The sequence below is a fragment of the Acinonyx jubatus genome, chromosome A1, assembly GCF_027475565.1.
Source record: "Acinonyx jubatus isolate Ajub_Pintada_27869175 chromosome A1, VMU_Ajub_asm_v1.0, whole genome shotgun sequence".
Taxonomy (NCBI): domain Eukaryota; kingdom Metazoa; phylum Chordata; class Mammalia; order Carnivora; family Felidae; genus Acinonyx; species Acinonyx jubatus.
The window spans coordinates 197,462,006-197,482,179 of record NC_069380.1 but is presented as its reverse complement, the minus strand read 5'-3'; the positions used below and the strand labels follow the sequence as shown (position 1 = coordinate 197,482,179).

Genomic DNA, 20,174 nt, shown 5'->3' with positions numbered 1-20,174 from the left:
TAACATAAAACAACTTAAAAAGTATTTATGATTGAATAAAAATTGACACTGCTCTTCTATCTGGGTGGGAGTACCTTATTTATCCTGTGGCTTTGAGAACCCATGATCTAACTACCAAAGAACACTGACCTATATCAGAAGCAGAACTCTAGACCCTCTCCTATTTCCAACTCCTTAGTGAAATATTTTTTCTTGTTTTAAAAAATCCCCTTGACACGTAGCTAATTTGAAAAGCAAATCCTTGTTAATATCATAATGGGCTTTAATTTCTTAATGTATACCCATTTTATAGGGATATGTTCAAGATAATTCCCTAATACAAAGTAAGTATTTCAGGTAAACATTCCAGAAATAATGATAAGAGTTGATAGAGATGATTTTGGCCAAACACTAACCTTCCCTTTTGATGCCTAGCAAATGGTATCACTTCCTTAGGGCCCATCCCACACAGGCCCTTCCCTGTGTTCCCATTGTCTAATTCTAATTCTCCTACAACTGGGAAGAAGAAGAATGATTCATTTCTATTTACTGTAATCCAGGCATTTTTGCTAAATGTTTCATGGGCTCATCTCATATAATCCTCATAACATTCTTCAGAGAAAAGCAGTATTTTATCCCCATTTTATGTTTGAGAAAACTGAGGCTCACAGAAACTACATAACTTTTCCTAGATCACACAGCTACCACATGGTGGTTCTTGGGCATGAATCTAGGGAGTTTAACTCAAGAACCTACTTACTCCAGTAATTATACTTAATATATTAGATTACCTCTAAGGAGAATACTTTTGTATGAAGTATAAGTTTTTCTTTTTGAGATACTAACCAGTAATCTCAATTACTTTGCTTTATTTCATAGACTCTGTGTTCTAAATTCTTAATCAGTTCAGTCTCTAACCTCTCAGGGTACTTCTAATTTTCACCCATATTTCCAAATTGTCACAGGGATCTAATCATATTAGATCTCATTTAAAATAGAAGAGTATATTGTACAAAGTCTAGAGCTTAGCATTTGCTGTCAAGTGACCCCATGTAATGACTAGTTTGTGACCCTAGTTTTTAATCTTCTCTAAACCTCAGTTTACTCAATAACATGTCTTCCTGTCAAGATAAAATTAGTTTAAGAAAATAGCTTGCCTGAAATTGATTTGTGTTAAGATTTATTGAAGTTCAGAAAATGAGCACTGAATCTAAATTTAATTCTCCAGCAATAACTACTTTCTCAGTCTCTATATTTGCATTGATGTGAAATGAGGAAGATTAATAAATATTGTCATAAGATTCCTAACACATATGGAAGTAAACTAACCACAGCACTGGTAGTGCTGGTTATCACCATTAGTTTGTAAGTCTTAGAGAAGATTTTCAAAAATTTAAATTCAAGGGGTGCCTGGGTGGTTCAATCAGTTAAGCATCTGAGTCTTAGTTTTGGTTTAGGTCATGATCTCATGGTTTTGAGTTCAAGCCCGCATGGGGCTATGTGCAGACAGTGCAGAACCTGCTTGGGATTCTCTCTCTCCCTCTCTCTCTCTGCCCCTCCCCCACTCATGCTGCCTCTGTCTCTCTCAAAAATAAATAAACTTTATAAAAAAATTTTTAATTCAAAGTATTTGTTAACCCCCAAAGAAAGTTAAAGTTCCCAATAATTATAGCTTTGATCATACAAGCATGTTTTAACCCTACTTTATTTCAATAAGAATTTTATAATTTCTCTTTTTATTTCTTTCTAATTAAATAATATTATAATTTTCAGGGTGCCTGGTAGCTCAGTCGGATAGGTGTGTGACTTTGGCTCAGGTCATGATCTCAGGGTTCCTGGGTTCGAGCCCTGCATCTGGCTCTGTGCTGACAGCTCAGAGACTGGAGCCTGCTTCGGATTCTGTGTTCCTCTCTCTCTGCCCCTCCCCTACCTGTGCTCTCTCTCTCTCTGTCTCTTTCAAAAATGAATAAAAAATTCATTTAAAAATAATATTGTAATTTTCTAGAGCTCCAAATGTGTATATGTCTATACACATATATATATGTGTGTATATACATATGTTTACATATATATACACACACTATTGTTTATGAAAACAGAACAATTTGCAGAGATATTTTGGGGAAAGTATGTATCATGATTTTTAAATGTCTAAACATTAATCACTTATCAGTTTTTTATCGGTTAATCAGTTAAGCAGTATTTACTGATTATTGTGCAAATCCTCACGGGCCATACTGAGGCAGAAGACATAACTAAGACTATAGACAGGGAGATGAAATGTAGAAATTACTTGGCAAGGCTTTCCCAGGAAAAGGAGGCAGGTTGACGATACCAGTTAATGAAGATAGGCTGGAAGCCCAACTGGGATACAAGAACACTGAATATAGGCAATGGAGCCTCAGTAATGTCTGATGAGTTTGAACTGTGATCCAACATGAGGTTTTCTCCAGAGACTTATTTGTGCAATAAATAAATATTTTGAAAATAGGACTAAGAAATGAAAATATGAAAGTTGGAAACAGGGAAAAGCAGTATTTTTAACATATTCAACTAGGTAATCATTTCATATAAATAAATTAGAGAAAAATTCCTTAGCTGATGGGTCATGTTACTGACATTTGATGGCTTTCATCATCTCAGGGCTGACCATCTTTTTGATCTTCATTAAGTTTCTTTATTGTCTTTTCCAACTGTTAGTCCCTGTCATCCTGTTTGGTGGCACTCTATCCAATCATCCCTGTGGCTTCTCCCTTCCCTTCTCTCGGGTTACCTATACTGTCACCTGTATTGTGTCCTAGGCAGAGTCCTCCTTTGGGTGGCACTCTAGTCCTGCCTAGCCCTAGTCCTGCTAGAGAGAGATACTCAATTGGTAGCTGCTTTGAATTGAATGGAATGGAATAGAATGGATTCCAGGCACCAGGTGTAAACACAAATCCACTCATCCACTCCTTCCCTTTCTTTGAAATTCTCAAAACCATTAAGACAGGGCTGCTTTAAAAAAAAAAAAAAAAAAAAAAAAAAAAGCAAGTGAAGCTAACATGTGGATGTGGCTCTTAACAGGGAGGCTGTACAACTCACAGGATAAGCAAGGGAATCATTACAAATTCTTAAGTGCTTTTACTGGCCTGGGTCTCCCAGGGTGGGGTAACATTCTCCAGCGTTTTGACCCGTCAACTTAACTTCCCAATTTTTAGTTCCCTGGAGTAGTGGGAGGGGGAGAGGATGGAGTACCATGAACATGATTTAACGCACTCCTAGTTATAAAAGTCTTCAGCAAGAAGAAATAAAACAGTCCCCAGGTTCTTTATTAGATTCAGTTCCCAGTGTACAAACATTCTCATTCAACTTAAACAAAATAGCCCACACACATACCGTTTCTGAAGAGACTGTCTTCCTCCCTTCTTTAACCTCCCTCTTCCCTCTTGCATTTCTGTTTCTTTTCTTTTTTCTCCCATTCTTGTTTCCTTCTCCTTTTCTCCAACTTATCAGTCTTCCCAAAGAAAAGTTTGTCTGCAACCACCGTTTAACCACGATCAAACGAAGCAAACCCTCCATAAGGGAAAGCAGAACCCTTTCAGTGGGGGCGTGCGGGAGTAGACGCCCCCTTCCCTCCCATATCCACACGCTTAGTGCCAGACCACAGCACGGCGAAGTTCAAGTGTCCACAGGAAGCGAGGTGGGGAGACCAGACCTGCTCACTCTCAGCGACCGTCGAATTCCTTCTGCGCAATCGGGCCCCAGGGAAGCAGCCTCCCCTTAAGGGCCGAGAAGCCCGGGCACGTTGAAAGTACTCTCCCCGAGCAGACCCAGGGGAGAAGTTAGGGGTGTGAAGGCGGGGCCACTGCACTGGCGACACCCTCCGAAGGTCCAGCCCTCGCCCGCCTTCCTGCCACCGTAGGGAGTTAGCCGGAGGGCGGCATCACCCTCTCAATGAAAGGCAGATATCCCTTTAAGGTTTGCTTTGTAGCTGGTGGACTTTAGCCTAAACACGAACCCGCGAAGCTGGCTTTATTTGTCCATGTTTCGGACAGAGCCTGGGAGACTGCCAGTGGGATTTCAGAAACCGAGCACGCGAAGGGGCGGGCGATGGGGCAGTAAGTCTGGGATATGAGGAGCGTGGAGAGGACTCAGAGGCATTCGTCCAAAACACAGGAAATTCACTCTTCGGCTTCTGCGCGCCGCGACTGGCCGGGGCCGGACGCAGACCTGCGGCGGTAGAGTGGCCCTGAGCGCGCGGCTCCGTTCCCAGTCCCGCCGAGTCCTGCCCGCCGATCCAGCGCGTCCCCGGGCTCTGAGGGCTCTCGGGCCATGGCCCCCCGACGCCAAGCCAGCCCAGGGCTGGCTGTCGCCCGCTGCTGGCTCCTCACCGGTGAGCGACCCTGCTTGTCTCTGGGCATCTGCGCGCGGGGCTCCGGGCTTGTTGTGGTTGTTGGGTAGAGGGAGACGGAGAGCTCTGGCCCAGAGGGGTGGATGGAGCGCTGGTCCAGTTTGGGGCGCTCAGGTAGTCTGGGCAGGTCTGAGTACAGAAAGGAGTTTCTGCGTTTCGTTTTCGTTACTCGTTTTGATGTGTTTCAAAACCTTCCCCCTCGGTGGTAGCAGGGAGACAGCGCTGAAAACTTGACAAGGTAGATGGGACTCTACACACTTGTTTTGACAGTTTACACTGTATTTTAGGACTTTACTGAATGGCCTTTCCCCTCCTAACCCCGCTCCACGGGAGGGAAGAAACTAGAGGGCGCCTGATTTATATGCAAAGTTCCTACCCTCAGGTTACTCAAGGGTGGGCATTTTTGCATTTTGTCGCTGTCAAGGATGAGGAGGAACTTTTTGAAATGGAGAAAGGGATAGAGAGCCTTTACTCTGTAACTGTCACAGAGCAGACCATTTTTTAATGCAAAGTATCGTATTGTTACGTGTGTATAAAAGGTATTTTTCATGAGGACTTAAAAAAACACTGGAAATACAAAGTTATATCCAATTCAGAAAAATGTTGAATCATATCACTCCTAAGATTTTCCAAATGATTAACCCACAGTCAGATCTTTTTTACCAGTTACTGTCTGAGGGGAGAAGTTGTAGTGGTGAAAACTGGAAAGAAAGTGACCTGATTAATGGTTTGGTTAATGGTTGGGTTTAGCATATCATCAATATTCAGTGTTCAGTGTCTTTTTTGCTGGCATGCTTCTGAGTACTAGTTAATTCAGCATTTTGCCATTAAAAACGGGAATTACCTGGCCGGTTTACCCTGATTTGGATGTTCAAGCCTGGTTACCTCTTACGAAGATCTCTGAGAAATGGATTATTAGTAAGCAAAACGTTTTACATAGTGAGGTGGTATTAAGAGAGTTAATTATGAGCTACTGACTTTTCATCCAAACATTTTCTACTACTCAGGAAGTGTCCAGTAATCCAAACAGTAGAGACTTCTGAACAGCTTTACAGCCAGTGAATGGTTTAACTTACCAGCTACTGTCACTGCCCTTTACACTTATTTGACCTATGTGATGTCTCTCCAGCTCAAACTTTTTAGAGGTTGTTTGCCTTTTGTTGTTGTGTAAAATCTGAAGTTGTCTGACTATTCAAGTTGTACCTTTTTCAACTTACCAAAAAGGCAGTCAGTAGTGCAGAAAGGATCAAATGAAGTTTGCGCATCCCCCCTCCGCAAAAAAAAAAAAAAAGAAAAAAAAAAAAAAAGAATGAGGGCCCTGGGTGGCTCAGTAGGTTAAGCAGCTGACTCTTGATTTCAACTCAGGTCATGATCCATGATCTCACTGTTTGTGAGTTTCAGCCCTGTTCTCAGCCTCTGCACCTGGAGCCTGCTTGGGATTTTCTTTCTCCCTCGCTCTCTCTGCCCCTCCCCTGCTCACATCTCTCTCTCTCTCTCTCTCTATCTCTCTCTCTCTCTCAAAATAAATAAACTTTAAAATGAAACTTTAAAAAAATAGAGGTCAAAAAGTTATGATTTCGTATACTGAAGATCTTTTAGGTTTAACTGCTCTATTTACCCATGCCTAAAACAGTCACAAGTTGCATGCTGTGGGTTTTCTGCAATTGTTGGTAAGGCATATTAAGGCAGAAAGGGACTTAAAGAAGAATAACATATAGATATTTCTAAAATTTTTTTTAAAGTTTATTTATTTTTGACAGAGAGAGAGAGAGAGAGACAGAGCATGAGCGGGGGAGGGGCAGAGAGAGAGGGAGACACAGAATCCAAAGCAGGCTCTGGGCTCTGAGCTGTCAGCACAGAGCCCGACGTGGGGCTTGAACTCACAGACCAGACCGCAAGATCATGACCTGAGCCGAAGTTGGACGCTTAACTGACTGAGCCTCCCAGGCACCCTAAATTATAATACTTAAGTCCTTTTTGTGTATGTGTATATGTGCATGTACCTAAAAGTCAATCATATTTAAATTAGAATTTATTGTTCAGAATCAGTCAGTTCCTCATATGTGCTATAATATGCCCATTTTATAAGGATCTGAAATTTGACTTCTTCCTCTCCTTTGCTGGTCTTCCAGTGAGTCATCATAGTGTCAGCTTTCCTGGAAACTTCTGGTCAGTTCAGAGTCCACACCTAACCTGGGGTCTCATCACCATCCCTACCAGTGCACACTCCTGTAGAGTGCTCTTGCTGCCAATCTGAACCCAACCTCTAATCTATCTTCCTAATAAGTAATTTTAATTATATCTTAGTCTTTAGTAAAACAAACAAACAAAAATACTTTGATGGTTCTTTATTGTCTTCAGATAAAATCCAAAATTCTCAACTGACCATTCAGGGTCTGCTCTAATCCAGCACCCTCTCTCTCCTACTACGCCCGTATTGGTTTCCTGTTTCTGTTGTAACAAATTGCCACAGATTAATTGGTTTAAAATAAGACAAATTTACTGTCTTACAGTTCTGTAAGAAGTATCTCTAGGCTAAAATCAAGGTGCAGACAGAGCTACATGTCTTCTGGAGGCTATCAGGGAAAATCCATTTCCTTGCCTTTTCCAGCGTCTAGAGGCCACCTGCATTCCTTAGCTTGTGGGTCCATCCTACATCTTCAAAGCCAGCAGTATAGCATCTTCAAATTTTTCTCTCTGACTGCTTCATCATCCATTTCTTTCTCTGACTCTGACCCTGTTGAGTCTTTCTTATAAAGATCCTTCTAATTACATTGGACCCACTTACATAATGCAGGATAATCTCCCTGTCTCGAGATCCTTAATTTAATCACACATGGCAAGTCCTTTGTGCCATATAAGGTAACATTCACAGGTTCTAGGGATTAGGACATGACATCTTTGGGAGACCATTATTCTGCCTACCAAAACCCCAAAATGTACACTTCCCATGATAGCCAATCACGTTTCCTTACTTTCTCTGTAATCCTCGCGCTCATTTTGATACTGTGGATATGATCTTGTTTTATGCATGTGGAAGAGAACTCCACCTTTCCCTCCACCACCCCCTGTTGAGCCTGTGCTCAGCTTAGATCTCTGATCTTGAATCTCATGCTGTGAAATAATATGCCAGGTAGGCTACCTAAATGTGGGTTTGGGGGGCCTGGGGTGGCTTAGTGGGTTAAGCTTCCAACTTCAGCCTAAGTCATGATATCAAGGTTCAGGACTCTGTGCTGACAGCTCAGAGCCTGGAGCCTCCTTCTGATTCTGTGTCTCCCTCTGTCTCTGCTCCTTCCCCACTCATGCTCTGTCTCTCAAAAGTAAATAAGCATTAAAAAAACTTACAAATGTAGGCTTATATCACCACAACAAACCACCACCATCCCAATAAACTTCCCGTTGGATTAAGAATTGTCTTGTATTAGCTTTTAACGATATTTTAAAATGATTTGTCAACAGATTGTTATTTTATGTATGTCAAAGTCCCCGCAAAAACTAGTGACACATATAAAGGATTTAACTGAAGAAAGTTTAATAAAGGGACTGTTTACAGAGGCAGTTAAAGGAACTGACAAAAGATGGTGGAGCACCTAAGGACAAACAATAATGAGAAGAAAGCATCTGAAGTAACAGTGGGAAGAAAAGCCATTACTAATCTAGGCATGAAAAGGGAGCATTGTCAGGTTGACTGTGAACTCTAGCTATGGGAGAGGGACTGTTGGACAGGAGCTGGGGCATAGGAAGAGGAATGCAGCTAGAGCCCAAACTGAAGCCCCACCAGGAGGGAGCAGGGGAAATGAATACCCCTTCTTTTCCTCCCACCCTCTCATTTCTTGCCCAACCTTTCATTGGCCATATCCAAATGGCAGAATTAAACCTCCAGGGGAAAAAGATCAAGACATACAATAACAGAGAAAAACTGGCACAACTTAATGCTGAAAGGCACATATTTATTGAGAACATATTCTGTGTGAGGCCTTGTGCCAAAAACGTTGCATATATTATTTCATTTTAATCTGAGAAACAGGAAAAAATTCAGAACTATTATCCATATATTGGAGATGAAGAAACCAAAATGCTAAGAGATTAATTTGTTCAAAGTCACACAACTAGTAAACGGCAAAGCCTGTGCTCAGCTTTGATCTCTGATCTCAGATCTCATGCTGTGAGATAATATGCCATACAGGCTATCTAAATGCAACTCCCTTTCCCTCTTGCTCAACCCTCTAAATGTTAAATCCAAGCATACCTGTCTAAAAGACTTTCATAAGGGCCTAATCAATGATGCAAGTCTGTTATTTTCATGACTTTTAGGTATACAGTGAAATTAGATGATGTCTACCCTACATTAATCATAACCCAAATAAGACTACTATCTCTGGATATTAAGAATATATAGAATGATGCCTAATTGAGTTATATGTCTCTCCACCCTAGAAATATTTTACTTAGCCTAAAAGCAAGGTGTCTTCCTTTGTGACTTTCTTCAGTCAAGATTTCCTATTCAAAATGAAGTCCAGAGGCACCTGAGTGGCTCATTAGAAGTGTCTGACTCTTGATTTTGGCTAAGGTCATGATCTCGTGGTCAGTCGTAGAATCTAGCTCTGTGTCTAATCCTCTGCTTGGGATTCTCTCCCTCTTTCCCTTCCCACCCCTCCCCTCTCTAAAAAGAAAAAAATATATATGTGTGTGTATGAAATCCAGTGAGGTGACGGCTGAACATGGAAATCAGACACTTACTCATAACAAAGAAATGACCTCCAGTGGCACACAGTGGACTGTCAGGAATTACTGAACATGGGGAAACTCTTTAGTCATTATGATATCAGTAAAGGCAGCAATACATTCATAAGATTTTTGTTCGTTTGTTTGTTTAATACATAGGCACTGAGAGTAGGAGTGGAATATATATATATTTCACGTTTCACCAGTTTGCCTATTTGTCGTCCCTGCTGTCATGATGCTCTTTTGATGCATAAACTTGGGCACAGCTGATAACTATTTTACCTCCTCAGATGGATGCTCCTCTGCATATGTGCCTACACCTCAAACCCCAAAAACTTCTCATTAGATTTAGAACTTGCTAAATTTTCATATTCTCCTTAAAATACTTCATAAAATAGCTCATGTTTAAAACATATTCAGAAAATTAGGGATCAAAGTGCTATTCTTTACCTACACAATCCTTCTGTTGTATGAAACACAAAATAGTGTATTTGAATTCATGTTATAAAATTGAGATGAAAGATATTTGGAATTGTTGCACAATGCTCAAATCAGAATATACTGCCTATCCAGAGTGCTCTGTGATGGAGAATTGTATTCACTCTCAAAGCAAGTACAGAAGAGTATCAAGAGATGTAAATGAGCTGAATATATTCCTGTCAAGATTATTGAGTCTCTTTTAGCTCTTCCGTTGTGCCAACTCCTCTGAAGTCTCCAGGCCTTTGCATAAGCAGTTACTCACACTGCTTGCTAACCTCAAGTCCCCACATGAATGTCATTGCCAAGAAACCCACTGGAGTATATAGGTCCCCCTCTGCCAGAAACATGTAAGCCCCTGGTGCTTCTATAACATACTACATGTTAGGGTAATTAAATATCTGGCTGACTGTCTTCCCAGCTTGCTATATGCTCTATGAGGGTAGACTCTTCATTATCCTTAGCATCTAAAATAATAGGCACTTGAAATCTGTTATTGAATAGACTATAGACAAAGCCATAAAATACTTAAAAGATCAGATTGTCTCTTTTTGATGCATATGTCCTTACCTGGAATATATATATCTACCCACATTTATATCTAACTGAATAAAAGACACCATCAATTGAATGATGCACCATTATTTTATGCACTACTGAGAAATAAAAGTGCTGCCATTCCAATTATAATCATTAGATTGTTAGATGCCTACTAGTTTCAGAGATGTTGAAAAGTGGGAAAATGTGCATCTGAAAATCACAAAAATAACAAACAGTAAATCTACATGGTAATTTTCTATCACATTTCATTGTATTTTTAAAAACTGTATCATAAAATTTCAAACATACTCCTGGATACAAATGACACTCCTTCTGGATACAAAGATATGAACATTGTCCCTCTTCTTAGTTCTTTTCTATCTGATGCAAGGGATAATTGCTCCTCTGGCATCAGTAGCCTCACCAGATCCTAAGAACTGAGCGTCCTCTGAATACTCTCCCTCAGGAGAAAGGTGACAATAAAGTAAAGATTGATCCAGCTGCATACAATCAATGACTAGTTTTGGCAAACCCTAAATTTTTGTCATATTGGTGGTTAGCACTAGGGCTAACACAGATATGAAGGGACTTGATTTTTATCTAATGCCTTCTGTAATTTAAAAGGAAGATTAAAAAGTCAAGTAAGTCTTAAAAGGAGATTAAAATACATGCACTGGTTGGTGTTAAGAATTTACCTTATGTGCAAAAACATTAATATTGTTTTATCCAAACAGATCTCTATAAATACAACAAATGAGAAATCTAATTTGAAAAATCATTGTAATTCAAATATTAAAAGGGGTGACAGCATATGCTTTTTGCATGAATTATATGGGATCTGCTATAATAAATGCAAATTCTTAAATTTGAATAGGATATCTAACTCACATTAGAACATCAAATGATTAAGATTAATGGGGGGGGGGACCCGAATAGCTCAGTCGGTAAGCATCTGACTTCAGCTCAGGTCATGTTCTTAGAGTTTGTGAGTTTGAGCCCCACATAGGGCTCTGTGCTGACAGCTCAGAGCCTGGAGCCTGCTTTGGATTCTGTCTCCCTCTCTCTCTGCCCCTCCCCCGCTTGCACTCTGTCTCTCTCTGTCTCTCTCTCAAAAATGAAATAAACATTTAAAAAATTTTTTAAATAAAAAAGATTAATGAACCACATATTTTATTATAAATCCTATACTCCTAATACAAATTACAGTGTACTTTTTTTTTAATGTTTATTTATTTTTGAGAGAGAGAGACAGCATGAGCAGGGGAGACGCAGAGAGACAGGGAGACACAGAATCTGAAGCAGGCTCCAGTTTGAACTGTCAGCACAGAGCCCAGCACGGGGGGCTTGAACTCATGAACCGTGAGATCATGACCTGAGCCAAAGTCAGACATTCAACCAACTGACCCACACAGACACTCCCTACTGTGTACTTTCAAAATCATTTTGTTAGGTATAATTTTAGTTTGCCAAATACTAAAGTTTGAAAACACATGGATACTGACCAGTCTTTAAAATTGTACATTTTATTGTTATATTTTTCGAAAATGATCTTGTATAGGTACACTTACAAACAGAAACACACCCCTCATGGAGGCTTTTGTTGATAAGATTTTTGCTTATCTGGTAGGAGGTTTTATATTATTTTGTGACAACTGCAAGTAACTGCTTTTAATCACAGGAACTTTAGACAGTAACTGAGTAAAAGTTCCTTCAAAACAAACAAACAAACAAACCGAAAACTTTCCCTTTTCCCCTTTTGCCTGAATTACTGAATACTTCTCCCAGTTGTCCTCTTAGCTTTGCTTGTGGAGGTCACATGGGCATCTCTGTACAATCCCAGGTTAGCACATTCTCCTTACATAAATGACTGCATTTATTATTAGATATTCATAATCAGAGCTCTGGTTTACTCTGCAAAGATCATTTTCTAAACATGCATGATAAAACTGTTATTATATACTATTTACATTTTAAGATCTTTTCCTCAGTATGATGTGTTTAAAATAATCATTTTCTTACCGAAGCATGGGTATCTCAAAAATTGAAATAGGTTTTTAGAAACTTACCTTAAGAATAATCTTCTCTTTAAAATTATAGTGACATTATAAAACAGAATGTTTTCATAATTTTAAGACACCAAAGATAGACAAGTTAAAAACTCTGTATTAAAGGAGAACTAACGATCACATATTCTTTCATATAATAACTATGATTATGTAACAGTTGCTGTGCTGCGTTTCAGGAACACAGGCAAATAAAAGGTAGTCTCTGTCCTTAAAGAAGTTCACACTCTGAAAAAGGCAATAGACAAGCAAGGAAGCAATGATGGGAAGAGCCTCCATGGTGCTGTAAGCAGAGGAAGGAAAAAAATTAGTAGGTGTTGCAGGGAAGTTAAGTCTTGGGATGCCTGGTGGCTTAGTCTTGGTTAAGTGTCCAACTTTGGCTCAGGTCATGATCTCATGGCTTGTGAGTTGGAGCCCCTCATTGGGTTTGCTGCTGTAAGCTCGAACCAAGAGTGGAGCCTGCTTCAGGTTCTGTGTCTCTCTCTCTCTCTCTGCCTTCCCTCGCCACCCCCCCCCCCCACTTCTCTTTCTCTCTCTCTCTTAAAAATAAATAAACATTAAAAAAAAGAAAAAAGTTAAGTCTTGCAAACAAAAAAATACAAGAAACAAGAACAATTATACAGCCCCTATACTGTGCTAAGCCCAGTGTATCCAAATAAGAAATCCATCCTCAGGAGCCCATTAGCCCTGCAGCTGTCATACAAACCATTTCTAGCATTCTAACATACTATTATAATGGGAAGAAGGACTGTAATCCAATTCACCAATGAAGTGCATGAACTCATGCAGTAGGACTGACCTAAGGTTTCCCTGCAGAAGGGATACTAGTATAAATAGTGGTACCCAATAGATTATTCATCAGTCAGCTTTACCGAACCAGTTATTTTTCCAAGACTGAGTATGATCATGTTAAAGTGAGCCCTTGATCCTTGCTATGTCTGATCCAGATTTCTAGCTTCAGGTCAGGCATTCTTGGAGATTTACCATATATCTCACATGTTTATACAACTCTACAGTTAACAAGTGACATAATCTCATTAGAATCTTATAAGGGTTATCAAATAAGAGAGTCAGGACCAATAATCTTACTTACAATTTAGACTGAAAAGTTCAGGTTTGTAAGTTAGGGGCCTTATCTAAAGTTGTTATAACCTACTAAAAAGATCATGACTCCTGTCTGCCAACTCTTGGTGTGCAAGGATTAAACTTGGTATCGATCTTTTACCACTACAGTGGGACTTAGAAAGAATCAAATTCAAAAGGTACTATGCAAAAATGAATATAAATGTGATAGAGTGAGATTATGAGTACTGTTTCAGTTTTTTAAACATTTTTGCAGCATAGTCTTTACAATTAAGACAATTTTAATTATTGAATTCAATGCCCTCAATTCTTAAGAAAAAGAAACTTGAGTTTCTAAGACACTGAGGGCTGCCAAAAGTTAAGAGTAAAAACAATTGACAGGGTAAGAATTACAATCCAGGATGTTTGACTTATAGCCCGGTTCTCTTTCTGAGACACTGGAATTACATCAAAAACAACAAATTGAAAACTTTTTTTATTCTAGACAGATTAATATAAATAGAAAAAATAGATATAAAGTTGCTGATATAAAGGTTTCTATTTTCAAAAAGCCAATAAATATAAAATTAGAATTTAAAGTAACAAAGGTAAATGTTTTTTTCTCATGATTTTGCATATTTTGGTAAAAAAATGAAAATACCATATACTGCTATATATTACTTAACTGCTGTAACTACAACAGCTTTAAAATAAGAGGAATTACTTTTTATATACCATTATTCGGTTAAGTGAACTATCGTTAATTACAATATCATGCCTTAAGAACTGTCTGTGATAATGTTCATATAGCTGCCACACTTCACATCTGATACACTCAGGTTATTATCCATCTATAAGTGCCTACTATGTGCCAGGGACTTTTCAAGGGTCAGTGGAGGAGTAAAAGGATTAATCTACTCAGAGTTCAACAAGAAAGAAAAGATAGGTATTCCAATTACTATACACATGGTTTCAGGGGCGCCTGGGTGACTCAGTTGGTTGAGCGTCCGACTTCAGCTCGGGTCATGATGTCTCAGTTCGAGGGTTCAAGACCCACTTCAGCCTCTGTGCAGACAGCCCAAAGCCTGGAGCCTGCTTTGGATTCTGTATTTCCCTCTCTGCCCCTCCCCCACTTACACTCGGTCTCTCTCTCAAAGATAAATAAACATTTAAAAAATATTAAAAATATTTACATATGCAGGTTTTCAAATGTGAGGAAACATTTAAGCTGGGCTTAAAAAAGAAGTAGTATTTATGGAGGAAGGACTGAGAAGCAGTGACATTTTAAATAGAGAACATCATGAGTTAAGGGCAGCAAAGTAGACAGTTCCCAGGATGTATGGGGAACAAAAATTACTCCTGTGGTGGAATATAGGGTGCTGGAGGGGGCAAGTGGAAAATAAAGCTTGTAAAGCCAAATCATGGAGGCCCTGAACATCACAGAATTGGATTTTAATTAGTAGGGAATGAGAATTCTAAATAATTCAAAATAAAAATGTAATGATTAATCTGGAAATACTAAGTTACAACACAAAGCCTGAGAGAAAACATCTGATCATTCAAAAGTAAGCTCCAGTTACTAAAAAATAATTCTATTTCAGATCAAATAGTAATTCTATGAAAAATTTTGTAGTATGTTCACTGAAGCAAGTTTATGTTTAAAAAGACACCCCAAAGCAGTTTGCCTCATAATTTAAATAAACTCTTTTAAATAACCACAGAATTAGCAGGCAGTGTGGGTTTCCTACAGTTTTTAAATGTAGAAATATATGCGTATTTTCCTTAAGTAGAACACTGGATTTTTCTCAAGGATTATAATGGTGACCTAGGCTGGGCAGAAGTAAAAGTATGTTGAGCAGAAGAATATAAAGATTTTTTTTTTTTTGGTAATAGAAGCAAGGAAGGGACTGATGCCTTTCAAATCCTCTCAGTTGTTTCCTAAGCTGTGGGTCTTTAACTGGTAAAGGTGACAATTAAGGGGAAGTGGCAGTGGATGACAGCACATAACTTATGGTTGCAGAGATTTCAAGCATCCATAATATACATAATCTTGTACCACTGAACAGAGGAGAGGATGGAGAGTTAAGCATGTCTGAATTTAAAAGCTGGTTATGTGATCTTGAATACATTTCTTTATGTCTCTGTAATTCATTTTCTTAATCTACAAAATGAGGATAACAAATATTTATAGATGAAGATTAGAAGAGTATATAGGAAAGTACCTGGTGAATATTCACTAAATGATAGCTCTTCATTAAAAACTTAACATTTATTAAGGTCCTACGGTATGCCTGCCACTGTGATTCTGTGGTTTTTAATCTTTGGCAGAATTTAGAGAGAGGTAAATTGTACTTAGAAAGGTGATCAAGGAGCAACTCAAAGTATTTATCTCTCTCCTAGTTAGGAAATCTCCGTTGGAGAGAGGCAAGCCATCTTTACACTTTAGTGTCATCAGTTCCTTACTCAAAAGTCACTGGGTTTACTTGGAAGTGGAAGAAGGAAGTCTGAGTTAGAAACTGTGAGGGCACTCACTATGACAGGAAGGTGTGAAAGGAAGAGGGAAAGGAGGTTAAGAACCGAGAGGAAGAGGAGAGGCCACAAAAACAATGACTCTAATTTGTACTAGAGCTGTAGAGGGGAATTTTGTGTCCCCTTAGAATCTCTGAGGAAGATAATTGAGATGTGAAATTCAAGACTTGTGCCAGAGTCAGATTCCTCTCTTTCATCCTGGTCTTACCAGTTCAAGCTTCCCTTACAGTACCATACACAAGAAAGAGAATGGGAAGATACATGGTAGGACTTCTCTGCTCTCCACCCCATCTTAACCCTCAAGAAAATCTGATGGGCTTTTTCTATTTACTGATCTTGTTAAGAAGCAGTCCCCAATTCTCAACACCCCCACACCATAAAAATGCTGTGTGACTTAAGGATTTTCTTTAAAATAAATTCCATAGCCTTTCGGTCGTGTTGGTCCTACTACATCAGATTTTCCCCACTTCCCATATTCTCAGTTTTGGCAGTGATGATCCCGCCCTAAGCTTTTGCGACCCAATCCCTAACCTAAACATTTCAGGGGCTATTGAGCTGCAGAAAGCGGAGACTGCCAATTTTGGAATCTGGGATTCCCAGGACATCGGGACAAGCAACTGAGAGGTCCACCCAGGGGTAAATTCCACGGATGGTTTCTTCTCTGTGTGGGGTCAGTGCTTTAACATCTGGGTTAGTCAGATCATGCAGACACGGTAACTAAGCGCAGAAAACAGCTGGGCACGTTGCTCTGAGCCCACACGCACCGTGACCAGTCGTTCTTAGAAACCGCTTCTGGAAATACCAGCTCCAAAAGGCGTGCAGTGCTTGAGTGCGGATAAGGCAGGTGCAAAGCCGAGCACATTTTAGGACTGTGGGGCCAAGTCTGCACTTTTGAGAATTCCTTTTACTTTTAGTTAAGTTTTAACACTGGATTTACCCGGGGAAGAGAAGGTGTTCAGTGGCAGTTGCACGCAGCTGAAAAAAATAATTTGAACTACATATTCCTCAGATTCTGCACAAACAGTTGTGGAAGCGAAAACTTAGTAGGTCCAAGTTCAGCATTAAACGACCTGCCACCAAAGATTCCAACCACGTTCCTCCGTCGGTTTAGTCCTCGGACGCGCTTCACGCTTAGTGCGCCTGCGCCCGCGCGAACTGTGATTCCCCACCCCCACCACGCCTCCTCTTTGGGGACGTAAAACGTGCGCCGGGAGGCGGGACGCGGGCTACGCATGCGCGCTCATTGCATCAGCTGCTGGGTCCGTGCTGGCGGCTGGAACCGAGAAGACTGCGTTTGCTGCGGTGTCTCTCGTGCGGGTGTGGTGACGTGCGCCCGGAAACTAAGAAAAGAAGGGCTAGAGTAAGTGTTCCCCTCGGCCGCTCGAGTCGGTGCTATAGTATTTCCTTCCCGTCAGGCCAGTGGCTATAGGGACCAGACCCCGCCCCCTTCCCGGCCTAGACTCCCTTTCCCTCCCTGCCCCTTTCCCACCGGGTACCCCCTCATTTCCTCTTGTTCTGCCTGCGAATCCCCGCCAAAGTCATGAAGCTCGTGAGGAAGGACATTGAGAAAGACAATGCGGGCCAGGTGACCCTGGTCCCCGAAGAACCTGAGGACATGTGGCACACCTACAATCTAGTGCAGGTGGGCGACAGCTTGCGTGCCTCCACCATCCGCAAGGTACAGACTGAGTCCTCCACGGGCAGCGTAGGAAGCAACCGGGTCCGCACTACTCTCACTCTCTGCGTGGAGGCCATCGATTTTGACTCTCAAGCCTGCCAGCTGCGGGTTAAGGGGACCAACATCCAAGAGAATGAGTATGTCAAGATGGGGGCTTACCACACCATCGAGCTGGAGCCCAACCGCCAGTTCACGCTGGCCAAGAAACAGTGGGACAGTGTGGTTCTGGAGCGCATCGAGCAGGCCTGTGACCCAGCCTGGAGCGCAGATGTGGCGGCTGTGGTCATGCAGGAAGGCCTCGCCCATATCTGCTTAGTCACTCCCAGCATGACCCTCACTCGGGCCAAGGTGGAGGTGAACATCCCTAGGAAACGGAAAGGCAACTGTTCCCAGCATGACCGGGCCTTGGAGCGATTCTACGAACAGGTGGTCCAGGGTATCCAGCGCCACATAAACTTTGATGTTGTGAAGTGCATCCTGGTGGCCAGCCCAGGATTCGTGAGGGAGCAGTTCTGCGACTACATGTTTCAACAAGCAGTGAAGACCGACAACAAAGTGCTCCTGGAAAACCGGTCCAAATTCCTTCAGGTAAAACGGTCTTATCCAAGGGTAATTAAGAATGGGCAGAGTGATTTGTATAAACTACTCTTAGGTTTTAAGACTGGGAAAAGTACAAGAGGAGAAAGTGTTTACTGGACTGTGATTGTAAGCGAGCTAATGAAATGAAAAAGAGAATTGTTAAATAGGGTATTTACATAGTAAACTTTGCTTTAAGTTCTCAAACTTAATAAAGTTTTATTAGTGCTTTTGGCTTTAGGTCATTGCAGGCTGATGAATGGGTACTCTAAGATTGTTTTGCCTAACTTTCATAATTGTGATTCCAGGTACATGCCTCCTCTGGACACAAGTACTCCCTGAAAGAGGCCCTTTGTGACCCTTCTGTAGCTAGCCGCCTTTCAGACACTAAAGCCGCTGGGGAAGTAAAGGCTTTGGATGACTTCTATAAAATGTTACAACATGAACCTGACCGAGCTTTTTATGGACTCAAGCAGGTAGAGAAGGCCAATGAGGCTATGGCAATCGACACATTGCTCATCAGTGATGAGCTTTTCAGGCACCAGGATGTAGCCACACGGAGCCGATATGTGAAGCTGGTGGACAGTGTGAAAGAGAATGCGGGCACTGTTAGGATATTCTCTAGTCTTCATGTATCTGGAGAACAGCTCAGTCAGTTGACTGGAGTGGCTGCCATTCTCCGCTTCCCTGTCCCTGAACTCTCTGACCAAGAGGATGATTCCAGTTCTGAGGAAGATTAATGATTGGAACTTCTAACTTAGACAATCTGTGTCTCCATTGTTACATTTCCTTAGCATCCTGGCAGAAAGCTGCAAGGCACTTTGTGATTCTTACAGGAATTTCTCATGTCTTTGGTCACACTAGGTATTGTGTGATTGGCAGGACATGTATTCAAACCAAACAATAAATTAAAAGGAAATAATTTCCACGTACTACCATCTTTATTAAATAGGATAATTTATATAGAAACTGTGAGTTATTTGCAGTACTCAAAAAGCATTTTGTGTATTTAATAAGAGTACCTATATATTCTTTGGGATAGATCATAAAATCCCAGATGTTTTTCCCTTGTCCTTTAGGAAAAGCTGTTTGGTATTTCATTATCCTCAGTTACACTGTTTATCTTAATTCTACATAGTGTTCTTGTGCTGTTTAATGATCCCTTTCTGCACTTTTTTAAGTTTTAAATTTGCTATTTTAAGTGATGGCCAAATAATTGTAGACTTTTCTAGAAAACAAATTTAAAATGGTATTTTTCTTAAGAAACTTGTTAAGCTCTTGGTGAATTTTTGTTGTTGTTACAATTAATATTTGCTTTGGAGGACCACGTAGTTACTTTGGGATCATAGAGCTTTGACCTGCTAGGGATTTCAAGATAAGCTATTCGAAGTATTTTTATTTTTAAAATGCAATTAAAGTGTGATTTACTTGTTATGTGGCTAATTAGTGCCAAAGCTGAAAGTAGTCCGCAGTCTAGACTCCCATTTCTTTGCGCTACCACACTATTTAGTTGGCTTATCATAAATATGCATAGTGCTGTCTTATATTTCTATGTGGCATTAGTCTGTGCTTGCACATTCTTATTGGACTTTCCCTAGACCTTAAGTTGGGGTGAGAACACCTGTTCAGAAAGTTTGGTTAAGTCACATCTTTAGTAGTATGTGGTAGCTGACTTGTAGTCCAATACTTTTTACTGTAATGATGGAATTTCTGCAAATACCTGACTTTAAAGTATTATTTTCATTAAGTATCTTTGATGCCCATTTTTAAGAATTAGGAAGGGCCCTGGAGTGTAATTGCATCCTGACCTTTTACAAACCTCAGCCTTAGCAAAATAATTAGGAAAGTCACTATAAAGAAAAGATGATAATTCAGTTTGCAACTGATGGGTATCTACTTCAAGTACAGATACTAAGTAAATTGTTGCTTGTCCTTTTTGTCTCCGGGCCTTTCTCCTGGGATAGATCCCAGGTTGGGATTTTTTCATAATTTCTCACTAATGTGAGCTTTTTTTTTTTTTTTTTTATCTGTAATTAGGAATAGACACTCCATGTACTTTAAAATTACATTGTTACATATCTACCTCCTAATCTAAAAATAATTTGGATTGTGATTATGTCAGTGGATATTTAACTTTAAAATATATGAAAAACAT

The 20,174-nt window shown here is 40.3% G+C and overlaps 2 protein-coding genes across 3 annotated transcripts in view; both read left to right on the top strand.

Moving 5' to 3' along the window:
• The first annotated feature begins 4,216 nt into the window (after window positions 1-4,216).
• Window positions 4,217-20,174, top strand: part of ITGA1 (integrin subunit alpha 1) — a 162,055-nt gene continuing 146,097 nt past the window's right edge. Inside the window, exon 1 of one of the 2 annotated variants that reach the window (XM_015073711.3) lies at window positions 4,217-4,351. In XM_015073711.3, the coding sequence (XP_014929197.1) occupies window positions 4,291-4,351 (61 nt within the window). In that variant the 5' untranslated portion in view covers window positions 4,217-4,290. Of the gene's footprint in view, window positions 4,352-17,007; window positions 17,126-20,174 lie in introns of those variants that run through there. The other variant, XM_053200747.1, reaches the window with a different exon arrangement.
• On the top strand, window positions 17,120-19,285 carry PELO (pelota mRNA surveillance and ribosome rescue factor). Its single transcript, XM_015073712.3, has 2 exons — window positions 17,120-18,031; window positions 18,328-19,285. The coding sequence occupies exons 1-2, from the start codon at window positions 17,306-17,308 to the stop codon at window positions 18,757-18,759; spliced, it is 1,158 nt and encodes a 385-aa protein (XP_014929198.1). The 5' UTR covers window positions 17,120-17,305; the 3' UTR covers window positions 18,760-19,285.

What these genes read in the sequence shown, in the direction of transcription:
- PELO (XM_015073712.3), top strand. Translation starts at nt 17,306, where the DNA reads ATGAAGCTCGTGAGGAAGGACATTGAGAAAGACAATGCGGGCCAGGTG. An exon ending in ACCGGTCCAAATTCCTTCAG is followed by an intron (nt 18,032 to 18,327) that starts GTAAAACGGTCT and finishes TTGTGATTCCAG; the next exon opens with GTACATGCCTCCTCTGGACA.